At 44.2% G+C, this 14293-nt stretch overlaps 1 protein-coding gene across 1 annotated transcript in view; it reads right to left on the reverse strand.

The window, feature by feature from the left end:
• The window catches only part of LOC138771860 (splicing regulatory glutamine/lysine-rich protein 1-like), a 28115-nt gene extending 21203 nt beyond the window's left edge, over positions 1 to 6912 (reverse strand). The window contains exons 1-2 of the mRNA XM_069951863.1: positions 6789 to 6912; positions 3357 to 3438 (exon numbers count right to left, since the gene is read on the reverse strand). Of these exons, the coding sequence (XP_069807964.1) occupies positions 3357 to 3413 (57 nt within the window). The 5' untranslated portion in view covers positions 3414 to 3438; positions 6789 to 6912. The remainder of the gene's footprint in view (positions 1 to 3356; positions 3439 to 6788) is intronic.
• Positions 6913 to 14293: the final 7381 nt, after the last annotated feature.

Consider the following 14293-nt stretch of genomic DNA (forward strand, 5'->3'; position numbering starts at 1 on the left):
GGACACTTCTAGATATGAAATGATAAAGTAATGTGAACATAGCCTTAGCCATCATGTGTATATGAGTAATAACACTATTTCTGACCCATGTGTGCACCATGAGCTTATTAGTTGAGCTCAGCCTGGCTCCAGGACTATGACATATCTGCTTTACTGCTTGTGCACTGATAACCCCTGACCTCTGCACAGAGCTCTGCATTTTCCTTTCCTACTTGATTGCGCAGCTGGAGAACAGAGGTCAGAGGTTATCAGTGCAGTGAATCAGAGATCTCTGTCTTCTGCTTATCAACCCTTTATTTGTGTTGCAGTAAGGGTGGTATTACACGGGACGATGGGGGCCCAATAATACCTGTAAACGAGCGCCGATTTGCTAGATCAGTGCTCGTTTACTAGGCCTATTACATGGCCCGATACACGTCTCTAGCTTCAGAACCGCCTGGCAGCTGACAGGCCGCTCAGCCAATCACAGGCCGGGACCGCCGCGGCCTGTGATTGGCTGAGCGGCCTGTCAGCTGACAGGCCACTCTGAAGCTAGAGCGCGCGGGATTAGGAGAAGAAGCGGACAGCAGGAGCAGCCCTGGAGCGTGGATAGGTAATGTATATTGTATTGTATATTACACGTAGCAGTGCGCGGTCGGCGCCCGACAAATATAGGTTCTAACCCATATCAATGAGCAGCCGATGACAACGATCGTCGGCTGATTGTTGCATTTATTACACGGAGCGATAATCGGCGGAATCGGCCCGGTTCGGCCGATTATCGTTCCGTGTAATAGTACCCGAAGCATTGGGTCACTTAGGGCCCTATTACACCAAAAGATGTCTGACAGATTTTCTGACAGATTTTTTCAGCCAGAGTCAGGAACGGACTATAAACAGAGAACAGGTCGTAAAGACTGAGATTCCTCCTCTTTTCAAATCCACTCCTGGCTTTGGCTGAAAAAATCTGTAAAATAATCTGTCAGACATCTTTTGGTGTAATAGGGTCTTTACACCATACCTCCCAACTTTTGCAAAGAGCAAAGAGGGACATGTGCGCCGTGGTCCCCATAGCCACGCCCCCATAGCAACCCTCCATAGCCACGCCCTCACAGCAACCCTCCATAGCCACTCCCCTATAGTCACCACATGCTGCTGACTGAATAGTGCCCTATACAGTATCCAAACCCGCCAAAAATGCCCTATATAGTATCCAATCCCCCATTATAGTGCCCCACATAGTATCCAATGCCCCCATATAGTGACCAACATAGTATCCAATCCCCCACATAGTGTCCAATCCCCCACATAGTAGCCAATACCCCATATAGTGCCCACATAGTATGCAATCCCCCATTATAGTGCCCCACATAGTAGCCAATACCCCATATAGTGCCCACATAGTATCCAATCCCCCATTATAGTGCCCCACATAGTAGCCAATCCCCATATAGTGCCCCACATAGTATCCAATCCCCTCATATACTGACCCACATAGTAGCCAATCCCCATATAGTGCCCCACATAGTAGCCAAACCCCCATATAGTGCCCCACATATTATCCAATCCCCCATAGAGTGCCCCACATAGTAGCCAATGCCCCCATAGTGCCCACATAGTAGTCAATGCCCCCATATATGCCCCACATAGTAGCCAATCCCCCATATAGTGCCCCACATAGTAGCCAATCCCCCATATATGCCCCACATAGTAGCCAATGCCCCCATATATGCCCCACATAGTAGCCAATGCCCCATATATGCCCCACATAGTAGCCAATGCCCCCAAATATGCCCCACATAGTAGCCAATCCCCCATATACTGCCCCATATAGTAGCCAATCCCCCATATATGCCCCACATAGTAGCCAATCCCCCATATATGCCCCACATAGTAGCCAATGCCCCCAAATATGCCCCACATAGTAGCCAATGCCCCCCATATATGCCCCACATAGTAGCCAATCCCCCATATAGTGCCCCATATAGTAGCCAATCCCCCATATATGCCCCACATAGTAGCCAATGCCCCCAAATATGCCCCACATAGTAGCCAATGCCCCCCATAGTAGCCAATGCCCCACATAGTAGCCAATGCCCCCCATATATGCCCCACATAGTAGCCAATCCCCATATAGTGCCCACAGAGTAGCCAATACCCCCCATTTTTGTGGCCCCAGCGGAAAAAACAATAAACCAGTAACTCACCTGTCCGCCGGTCCCAGCAGCTCCTCTCCCGGCAGAGCGTGCACTCCCGTCATCCTCAGGGGGGGGCAGCGGGGTATACAGACACTGACTGTGCCGGAAGTGACCTGCAGCCTCTATCATGAATCACTTCAGGTACAGTCAGTGTCTGTATACCCCGCTGCCTGCCCCGGAGGATGACGGGAGTGCGCGCTCTGCCGGGAGAGGAGCTGCTGTGACCGGCGGACAGGTGAGTTACTGGTTTATTGTTTTTTTCGCTGGGGCCACATAAAATGCGGGACACGGGGGGCCGTTCCGGGACCGCGGGACAGAACCCCGAAAACGGGACTGTCCCGCGGAATCCGGGATGGTTGGGAGGTATGTTTACACACTGCAGTACATAAGGGGTTAAGCAGAAGGACACACTCTTACCTTCTCCCCGGGGCCCCCTCGTGTAGGGCCCCATAGCAACTGCCTACCCTGCCTCTATGGTAGCTACGCCACTGGCAGTAGTTAGCAGCGTTAATCAGCAACTAAGAGAGCTATGAGAACACTTGTGACTGTCTCTCCTGCAAACTTTACCCTGTTGCAGTGTATGGCCAGCCCCCTCTCTGCTACTATCTCTACACCTGCACTGACAGCTATCTCTTCCGTCCTCCCCACACACATTAACGTTTGACATGACTGAACATTCAAGTGCTCCCTATAGGAAAGGGAGGAGTAAGCTTCAGCTAGGATCAGGCTGCAGAAATCCAGATGATATTGTTGTAGAGTCTGTATAACTGTATCACCTAGCCGGCTCTCCTGCTGCCCAATGTATGTCCTGAGCACCAGGAGAGAAGGCTGGGTGAGGGAGTTATACAGACTCTACAGCAGGAAAATCCTATATAATTTACAATGACAACTAATTCGAAAGTTGTTTAATGGGGTTTTCTGGGGGAAATCTGCTTTCTTTTTGGGGTAGTGCCCTCTCCACCAATCACTGTCTACAGCAGTGACCCACATCAGCCAGCGATTGGCTGAGCCGACACCATCAAAGGCAGGAAGAAGCTGAGGGAGGGCACGGTGGGCCAGAGGTCAGATGGAACGGCAGCAGCGTGGGATCGGGTGAGTCTGGTTTATTACTTTTTATGTTTTTTTGTGCTTTTGTGCTAGAATATTACGTGACGGAGAATTATAACGATATTCTCTTACCTCTGGGAAATCCTGCTCTGGGAGACCTGGAGAATGTTCCATAGGTGGAGGAAGCATTGTGGCAGCTATTCTCTACTGTCCTCTAGTGGATGGAAGGAGAAATTGCAGTTATAGCTCTTTATATCCCTTGCTATCTTTCTACCTTATGCCCCACCTCCTTATATAGGACCCCCCCAAAGTAGGACAATTGAAGTGTATTGATGTGTACAGTACATATCGGTATCATTTATATACACTTTGTAGCAGTGTTATTTATTTACACAATATATACTTGTAATATATATATATATATATATATATATATATATATATATATATATACATACATACAGTATATGGTTGTTTTATTTATGGATACAGCCTATGGTCTGGTGGTATTATTTCTATACAAAATGGCCCAGATTTACTGGTCTAAGGGGCTTTTCCCACAGACACAGCTGAGCTGTGGTTGGTTGCTATCTGTGTGACATAACAATCTGGAGGAATATATGGCAGTGTTATTTATATGATAGTTACAGATTTGTATTATTTATGTGTATAGTACGTGGTGGTATTATAAATGTGTACAGTACATGGTTGTATTATTTATGTGTATAGTACGTGGTGGTATTATTGATGTGTACGCTACATGGTGGTATTATTTGTATGTACAGTACATGGTGGTATTATTTATATGTACAGTACATGGTGGTATTATTTATATGCACTATGTAGCAGTATTATTTGTATACCCTGTGTATAGCAGTGTTATTTATATGTTAGTTATATATTTTTATTATTTATGTGTATAGTACATTGTGGTATTATTTATACGTACAGTACGTGGTGGTATTATTTATGTGTATAGTACATGGTGGTATTATTGATGTGTACGCTACATGGTGGTATTATTTGTATGTACAGTACATGGTGGTATTATTTGTATGTACAGTACATGGTGGTATTATTTATATGCACAATGCAGCAGTATTATTTGTATACCCTGTGTATAGCAGTGTTATTTATGTTAGTTATATATTTGTATTATTTATGTGTATAGTACATCGTGGTATTATTGATACGTACAGTACGTGGTGGTATTATTTATGTGTATAGTACATGCTGGTATTATTTATGTGTACGCTACATGGTGATATTATTTGTATGTACAGTAAATGGTGGTATTATTTATATGTACAGTACATGGTGGTATTATTTATGTGTATAGTACGTGGTGGTATTATTGATGTGTACGCTACGTGGTGGTATTATTTATGTGTAAGCTACATGGTGGTATTATTTATATGTACAGTAAATGGTGGTATTATTTATATGTACAGTACATGGTGGTATTATTTATGTGTATAGTACGTGGTGGTATTATTGATGTGTACGCTACGTGGTGGTATTATTTATGTGTATAGTACGTGGTGGTATTATTTATGTGTATGCTACATGGTGGTATTATTTGTATGTACAGTACATAGTGGTATTATTTGTATGTACAGTACATGGTGGTATTATTTATATGCACAATGCAGCAGTATTATTTGTATACCCTGTGTATAGCAGTGATATTTATATGTTAGTTATATATTTATATTTTTTATGTGTATAGTACATTGTGGTATTATTTATACGTACAGTACGTGGTGGTATTATTTATGTGTATAGTACGTGGTGGTATTATTTATATGCACAATGCAGCAATATTATTTGTATACCCTGTGTATAGCAGTGTTATTTATATGTTAGTTATATATTTGTATTATTGATGTGTACAGTTATCGGTGGTATTATTTACTTGCACGTTCTTGCAGTAATAATTATATACACAATGAATGACAGTGTTATTTATGTGCTCATTATAAATTTGTACTATTTATATGTATACTATGTGCCAATAATATTTATGTGAAAAGTATATATTGGTATCATTGATAAGCACCTTGTAGCAGTATTATTTATATGCACAATGTATGGCAGTGGTATTTGTGTGTCCAGTACTCCATACTATCATATGCACTTTCTAGCAGTATTATTTATATTCACAATGTATGATGATGTTATGTATGTGTTCAGCATAGGTTTGTATCAGTTATATGTACAGTACATGGCTGTTTTATTTATGTGGTATTATATGTACTTTCTAGCAGTATTATTTATATACACAATATATGGTGGTGTTATTTATGCATTCACCATACAGTATATTTGTATTATTTATATGTACAATACACAGCTGTATTATTATGTGTATAGTATACAGAGGGAATTATTTATATGCCCCTTACAGTAGTATTATTACATACAAGTGATGGTGGTGTTTATATGTTCAGTATACATTATATTTGAATCATCTTTATGTACAGTACACGGCTGTATTATTTATATGTACATTGCATGGTGGTATTATCTCTATGCATTTTGTAGCTGTATTATTTATATGTACATTGCATGGTGGTATTATCTCTATGCATTTTGTAGCTGTATTATTTATATGTACATTGTATGGTGGTATTATGTCTATGCATTTTGTGGCACTATTATTTATGTGAATAATATACAGATTTATGTGAATAATATAAAGATTTTTTTTCTACGTTCAGTATATTTATAGTGTGCCCCTGTGGGATTCTTCTGTCACTAGGAGGTTACATAATTTCTAGTTTCCCGGCAGCCCTTCCCTTGTGTGGTTAGGTTTGGCTATATGCGGTTACATGTGGTTATATGTGGTTATGTTTGGCTATATGTGGTTATACGTGGTTATGTGTGGCTATATGCTGTTACATGTGGTTATGTGCAGCTATGTACAGTTATATGCGGTTAGGTTTGGCTATATGCGGTTAGGTTTGGCTATATGCGGTTATGTTTTGCTATATGCGGTTATGTTTTGCTATATGCGGTTATGTTTGGCTATATGCGGTTATGTTTGGCTATATGCGGTTAGGTTTGGCTTTACGCGGTTAGGTTTGGCTATATGCGGTTATGTTTTGCTATATGCGGTTATGTTTTGCTATATGCGGTTAGGTTTGGCTATATGCGGTTAGGTTTGGCTATATGCGGTTAGGTTTGGCTATATGCGGTTAGGTTTGGCTATATGCGGTTAGGTTTGGCTATATGCGGTTATGTTTTGCTATATGCGGTTATGTTTGGCTTTATGCGGTTAGGTTTGGCTATATGCGGTTAGGTTTGGCTATATGTGGTTATGTTTTGCTATATGCGGTTATGTTTGGCTATATGCGGTTAGGTTTGGCTATATGCGGTTAGGTTTGGCTATATGCGGTTATGTTTTGCTATATGCGGTTATGTTTGGTTATGTGCAGCTATGTAACGTTATATGCGGTTACGTGTGACGGCTCTAGCAGTAGACGTGCCAGGCTGCTATATTACCTCAGGTCGCGGCTAATCTGTGTAATGTATCTAATCTGTATAAATGATTGTAGTATTTACCTGGCCGGCGTCCTCCTCGTGTGCAGGCGTCTTATCCCAGGAGGAGAGATGTGCTGCAGAGCTGCATGCAAACAATCTGGCTGCCATGGCGATGGGTGCTGAGCCCTGCCCCAATACAAGGGAGAGAGTCAGGAGCCTGAGGGGAAGAAAGTGTGATACTATCTGCTGAGCTGTGTATCTAAGCCTGTTATGTGTGATACTATCTGCTGAGCTGTGTATCTAAGCCTGTTATGTGTGATACTATCTGCTGAGCTGTGTATCTAAGCCTGTTATGTGTGATACTATCTGCTGAGCTGTGTATCTAAGCCTGTTATGTGTGATACTATCTGCTGAGCTGTGTATCTAAGCCTGTTATGTGTGATACTATCTGCTGAGCTGTGTATCTAAGCCTGTTATGTGTGACACTGTCTGCTGGGCTGTGTATCTAAGCCTGTTATGTGTGATACTATCTGCTGAGCTGTGTATCTAAGCCTGTTATGTGTGACACTGTCTGCTGAGCTGTGTATCTAAGCCTGTTATGTGTGATACTATCTGCTGAGCTGTGTATCTAAGCCTGTTATGTGTGATACTATCTGCTGAGCTGTGTATCTAAGCCTGTTATGTGTGACACTGTCTGCTGGGCTGTGTATCTAAGCCTGTTATGTATGATACTGTCCTCTGAGCTGTGTGATACTAGCTGCTATGCTATGTATCTAAGCATTTCATGTGTAATACTCTCTGATGAACTGCTGTATCTAAGCCTATGATGTTCTTTCCTATGGGGTCTGTATGTATAAGGGGGTCTGTTCTTTTCTATGGGGTCTGTATGTATAAGGGGGTCTGTTCTTTTCTATGGGGTCTGTATGTATAAGGGGGTCTGTTCTTTCCTATGGGGTCTGTATGTATAAGGGGGTCTGGTCTTTCCTATGGGGTCTGTATGTATAAGGGGGTCTGGTCTTTCCTATGGGGTCTGTATGTATAAGGGGGTCTGTTCTTTCCTATGGGGTCTGTATGTATAAGGGGGTCTGTTCTTTCCTATGGGGTCTGTATGTATAAGGGGGTCTGGTCTTTCCTATGGGGTCTGTATGTATAAGGGGGTCTGGTCTTCCTATGGGGTCTGTATGTATAAGGGGGTCTGTTCTTTCCTATGGGGTCTGTATGTATAAGGGGGTCTGTTCTTTCCTATGGGGTCTGTATGTATAAGGGGGTCTGGTCTTCCTATGGGGTCTGTATGTATAAGCGGGGTCTGTTCTTTCCTATGGGGTCTGTATGTATAAGCGGGGTCTGTTCTTTCCTATGGGGTCTGTATATATAAGCGGGGTCTGTTCTTTCCTATGGGGTCTGTATGTATAAGGGGATCTCGTCTTCCTATGGGGTCTGTATGTATAAGCGGGGTCTGTTCTTTCCTATGGGGTCTGTATGTATAAGGGGGTCTGTTCTTTCCTATGGGGTCTGTATGTATAAGGGGGTCTGTTCTTTCCTATGGGGTCTGTATGTATAAGGGGGTCTGTTCTTTCCTATGGGGTCTGTGTGTATAAGGGGGTCTGCTCCTTCCTATGGGGTCTGTATGTATAAGGGGGTCTGCTCCTTCCTATGGGGTCTGTATGTATAAGGGGGTCTGCTCCTTCCTATGGGGTCTGTGTGTATAAGGGGGTCTGTTTTTTCCTATGGTGTCTGTATGTATAAGGGGGTCTGTTCTTTCCTATGGGGTCTGTATGTATAAGGGGGTCTGTTCTTTCCTATGGGGTCTGTATGTATAAGGGGGGGGGGGTCTTGTCTTCCTATGGGGTCTGTATTAGAGATGAGCGAACCTGGAGCATGCTCAAGTCCATCCGAACCCGAACTTTCGGCATTTGATTAGCGGTGGCTGCTGAAGTTGGATAAAGCCCTAAGGCTATGTGGAAAACATGGATATAGTCATTGGCTGTATCCATGTTTTCCAGACAACCTTGGAGCTTTATCAAAGTTCAGCAGCCACCGCTAATCAAATGCCGAAAGTTCGGGTTCGGATGGACTCAAACCCGAACCCGGTTCGCTCATCTCTAGTCTGTATCTATAAGGGGGTCTGGTCCTTCCTATGGGGTCTGTATGTATAAGGGGATTTGTTGTCATGAATGTTGGCAAAGGGCTTAAGTGAGGATACATAGCAGCCCCATTTAAAGCCCGGGGGGGGGGGGAGGCAGACTGTTTTCCTCTCTTGGGGGGAGTATACTTACCCTCCTGGGCTCATGTAGTCTTTACTCTTCACCAGACCCTGCACACAGCACTTGTGCCACGTTGGCTTCTGCACTCTCTGCTCAGCCAATCAGCAGCTGCAGTGGGGTCCCGCCTCAGCTGCTGAGCGGAAACTGCAGGTGCCAACTCGCAAGTACTGTGTGCGGAGTCTGGTGAGGAGTAAAGACATGAGCCCACGAGGGTAAGTATAATCCCCCCTCCCATCAACATGTGGAGCGCAATCAGGCCTCCAAGGAATGGGTTGGGTGGCTTAATCCGTACCTTGCGGTGTGGATCTAGTAAGCCAGACCTCTGTACAGATGCTGCATACTGTAGAGGACAGTTTACCTGTCAAAATAAAGGGTTTTCTGCTCCTTTTTGTTTTTCAGATATCCTGAGGACTATGTCGGATTTGATGGACTACAACAATGACCAGAAGATCTTATATTTAATATAATGAAAAAAGTCGACGAAAAGTGGGGGGGTATCTGAGGTCAGACTTTACTCAATTTACTGTTGGGGGAAGGGGGGTGAATTATGGGGTGTGACCACATTAGACACATATACACCTTATACCGCCACCTTCACCAAGCCCCTTTATGTTCCATTATGTTCCATATAACTTATATTATATATTTTTTTAAGAAACACATCCAGGCCTCCCTTGAACTTATATAATGAATCAGCTATGACAGTATCATGTGGCAGAGAGTTCCATAGTCTCCCTGCTCGTACAGTAAAGAACCCGCGTCGATGCTGATGGTGAAATCTTCTTTCCTTTAGACGTAGAGGATGCCCCCTTGTCATGGTCACAGACCTAGGAGTAAGGAGATCACTACAAAGACCTCTGTACTGTCAATTGTATTTCATATATACTACAGATATATATATATATATATATATATATATATATATATATATGCAAGGATTTCTTCTGCACTACACAATTGATTCTAAAGGAGCTGCGTCATAGAGGGGAGGGAATTCTCTCCCACTGGGGGCGGGCCGGCCTGCCTCCAGTGCTTGAGTACCTGCCCGGGACCCGTGCATAGACTGGCGCCGTACACGGGAACCGGGCCGCAGATCAAAAAACGGACCAAGGCACCGGCTTCCCCATGACGGCGCCGTTCTATCGGTGGGTTAAATTCAAGAAGATGTACCTGATGGTACATCCTCTTTAAGGTCCAGGGATGGGTGCTGTGTCCGGGGGTGGGTACTACCATTCTTGGCCATCATGGTAAAGTTACCCCGAAGCACCAGAGCCCACCAGCTGCCTTGGCATGACCATCTGTATATTTGCCCTCCTACTTCTGCCCCCTAAATCTGTCATTTTTTTTTTTTTGTTGACGCTTTTTATTTTTCTCTTTTATCTCCATAACTTTTAGCACCTTACTTAAATTTTCCCCATTTTCCTCCATCATTTTGTTAATTTCATCCCAAATAAAGGAAAAATTACTTCGGACTTATCCTATCAGGGGCACCATGTTAGCCATGGCTTCATCTGTCCTTTTTACTCCTACTAGTATTTAATTCAGAACGTGGTCTGACCCTACATTTGTTCCCCATCACTCTGCACATGAGGTTCTACCTGCCCCTCTTTTTCTTCCTGACCAGATTCTTTCTCCTTCCCGTTTCCCCCTGCACTCAACCTTGCTCTAGCTGTTCCGTTCTGTCATTTTCCCTTCGATATCGGCTGCACATCCCCTATTTACAGGAAGATATGCAGCAGATTGTGATAAATTTTAACACAATTTCTCTTATTAACAGACGGTTAACATGGTGATGTCACTTCCTGGATAACATGGTGATGTCACTTCCTGGATAACATGGTGATGTCACTTCCTGGATAACATGGTGATGTCACTTCCTGGATAACATGGTGAGGTCACGACCCGACTCCCAGAGTTGTGCGGGCTGTGGCTGCTGGAGAGGATGATGCCAGGGGGACTGTCAGGATGGCATCTTTGCGGAGCGTTATGCGCCCCTCGGCTCGCGCTGTGCGGCCGAGAAGGCGCTGAAATTCTCGTATTCTGTTCTGTGTTTTGTTTTGTCTGAACGCTGGTTTTGCTGCTCACTTTGTTTGGTCGACACACCCGACTGCACCTGCTGATTTCTGTCTGGTCATGTCACGGTTAATCTGTGTTTTGGTTCTGCTGTGACTAACAGGTCATCCTTCCAGTGGTTTTGTTTTGTTCCCAGGTGTCTGTGCTTGGAGATCAGGGGAATGGTCCAATTGTGTTCTGGCCCAGAGTCCTGGCCTCCTATATAACTACCCCAGTCTGTGCACTCATTGCTGGTTATTGACTTAGTCCCTGCCTGCTAGTGTCTTCTGTTATTTGCATCTCCTTATCCTTGCCTTTGTATCTTTGACCTTCCTTGCTTGCCGCCTGCCCCTGACCATATTGCCTGGACTTTGACTACACCTATTGGATTCTGATTTTGTACTTTTGCTGCCCGATTGTTGTGACTCGGACTGTGTACTATTCTTTATTGTGTTTGTCTGTCTGTCTTATTTTGTGTTCCACCCAGCCAGTGCAGGGACCGCCGCCCAGATGCTCGCTGCCATTTTAGGGCAGATTGTGGCAAGCAGGCAGGGACAGTGGGCTGGGTTCAGCGTCAGGGCTCACTGTCTTGTCTTGTCCCTGCCATCCCATTCCTGACAGGGACATTGAGGGACACAGGGCACTGGAGGGACACTGAGCATCCCTCTGCCATCATCCTCTCCAGCAGCCACAGCCCGCACAGCTCTGGGAGTCGGGGCGTGACATCACCATGTTATGCAGGAAGTGACATCATCAAGTTATCCAGGAAGTGACATCATCATGTTTATCCCGGAAGTGACATCACCATGTTATCCAGGAAGTGACATCACCATGTTATCCAGGAAGTGACATCACCATGTAATCCAGGAAGTGACATCACCATGTTATCCAGGAAGTGAAGCCTTGGTGCAATAGTAAGTGCAGGGAAAAAAAGCACTTTATAAGCATTTCCCATAATAAGTGTATATTGGTGATTTGTATAACTTTTAGGGGGACAATACAATATTTTAATAAAAATTTTCCCCGTACTTCTCCTTTAAGTCAGCTGCAACCTTTTACTGTGCACATTGATTTCACTTCTCTTTCCGTTTCTCTCATAAACCAGAGTCATATGGTTAATATTCAGAAAAGTCAGCATTAAACCAGGAATTTTTACTGAGCATGTCAATTTCACTTCTCATTAACCAGACGCATGAAGATAATATTAACTGATTCTTACCCAACAGTTAAACTTTGCAGCAGCTTTTAACTCTCATTAGCCAGAAGCAGGTGCCGTGTCCCAGAGCGAGTGTGCCACTGCTGTATGGCATGTATGTAGGTCTGTACTATTAAGTGTACAGTACATGCTTTAGGGCTGAAGGTCACTTACTTCGCTGTCACCACTAGATGTCTCTCTAGATTTTATGCACTACACGCTAAAGGATGGTTTACAAAGGGTTTAACTGTTTAACTGTGTCTGCCACTTATGTGTTTTCTTATGTTTATGCCACCAACTGTAGGCTGACTAAGAACCAATGCCTGACCTGGGTACCTCACAGTTTTCTCTATTCCCGTTACCTATCAAAGGTTACACAGTCTCCTGATGTGTTTCCCCCAATCAGTTAGCTCCCTGAGTTATACATATTGTGAGGTAGAGCAGCTGGGGGGTAGTCTACAAGGAGTTCTAGTTTAGTCAGGGTTAAAGAGAGAAAGCCTGGACCCATCTGTAGGCCAGGACCCATCTGTAGGCCAGGACCCATCTGTGGGGTTCTATGCTATTTCAGAGTATATTTGCTAAAAGAGTTTCAGTACTAAGCATGCTGGGCTAGTAACACCTACGGTGAGACTACTGGAAATGGGGGGGGAACGTATTCATGATGAGAGCTTATCGTCTTCTTCTATCTCAAGCATCCTGATAACGTAGACAGGAGCCAAACCGACAGCAGTTAGGTAAAAGCATTTAAAGCGAATGTATCCCGGTGGTGCGGTCCTAAATGCCGCCCATTTCCCATGCTCTGCGCCATTCATTTTCTTGTGCACCAGCCTGGCTCTGTGCACTGGAGATGGGCCCGGTGCCCCCCCCCCCCCCCCCCAGTGTGACAATATCCCCTCCCCTCTGTGACATGGCTCCATTAGAATCAACAGGGCTACATCATGGAGAGGAGGGGACATCTTCACACTGGGGGGCAAGTGGGCCATTGCATGAGAAGAGAAAGGCGCAGAGCGCAGGAATTGGCCTCATGTTGGCATCGACCAGCTAATGTAAAAAAAAAAGTGATGTACCTAATGGTAGATTAGCTTTAAAGACAAAAACTTTACTGTAACTTGATAGGTTTCCTTAGTGGTCGTCCCAATTGCTAGCTCTATCTACAAGGTGGGGCCTGTGTTCCTGGATTTTTTGTCACTCTGTGCTCTTGACCAGCAATAGGCAGATCTTTATAGCTGTGGATACAGCTACTGTTTTATCGCCACTGACTTAAAGAGTCACTGTCGTATTTTTTTTTTTTGCAGAAATCAATAGTCCAGGCGATTTTAAGAAACTTTGTAATTGGGTTTATTAGCCAAATCTGCCATTATCTGCATGTAAAAAGCCTTTTCCCAGGTCCCCCCCCTCCTTCCTCTATTTCATCCACTCTGAAAAATCTGAAAATTGTGACTTGTTGCAGGAGACGTCCCCTGTCTGCTCTAGGGAGAGGGGAGGGGGGAGGAGGAAGGAGGGAGTTAGCCGGCAGCAGAAAGCAGATAACAGAGGATTACAGGCACGGAGCTGGGTGACAGCTGTAATCCGAGCTCAGAGAGGTCAGTGGTGACTGTCCCAGGAGATAACGGGTGAGGGATTTGTAGATTAACTCTTTGTTGTCCTGTTTTGGTCTTTTCTTTAGCTCTCTCCATAGGAGAACAATGAAGACAGGGGGGAGAGCTTCAAACTGCTTTTTCATGATAAAAATGCATTTTTTGGCTAATAAACCCAATTACAAAGTTTCTTAAAATCGCCTGGACTATTGATTTCTGCAAAAAAAAATTCACGACAGTGACACTTTAAGGTGGTAAGAGCCCCACCAGCTGAGAACTGGTTTAATTGATATTGGGTCAACAAGTGGCTTTAAAGGGGTTGTACTGTGAGCAAAAGATGGCTAAAACCTTCTGCTCGCCATCACTAACTGAAGAGGTGTTGAAGGAGGTGAGATGTTTCCCTGAGGATACTGTCAGCAAGGATAATAGATGTGAAAACAGGTGGGTGTGTACTCGAGCGCTGTCTGTGTGAACTAGCTGCGTACTAAGGACAGATAG

This window comes from Dendropsophus ebraccatus, chromosome 1, assembly GCF_027789765.1.
Source record: "Dendropsophus ebraccatus isolate aDenEbr1 chromosome 1, aDenEbr1.pat, whole genome shotgun sequence".
Taxonomy (NCBI): domain Eukaryota; kingdom Metazoa; phylum Chordata; class Amphibia; order Anura; family Hylidae; genus Dendropsophus; species Dendropsophus ebraccatus.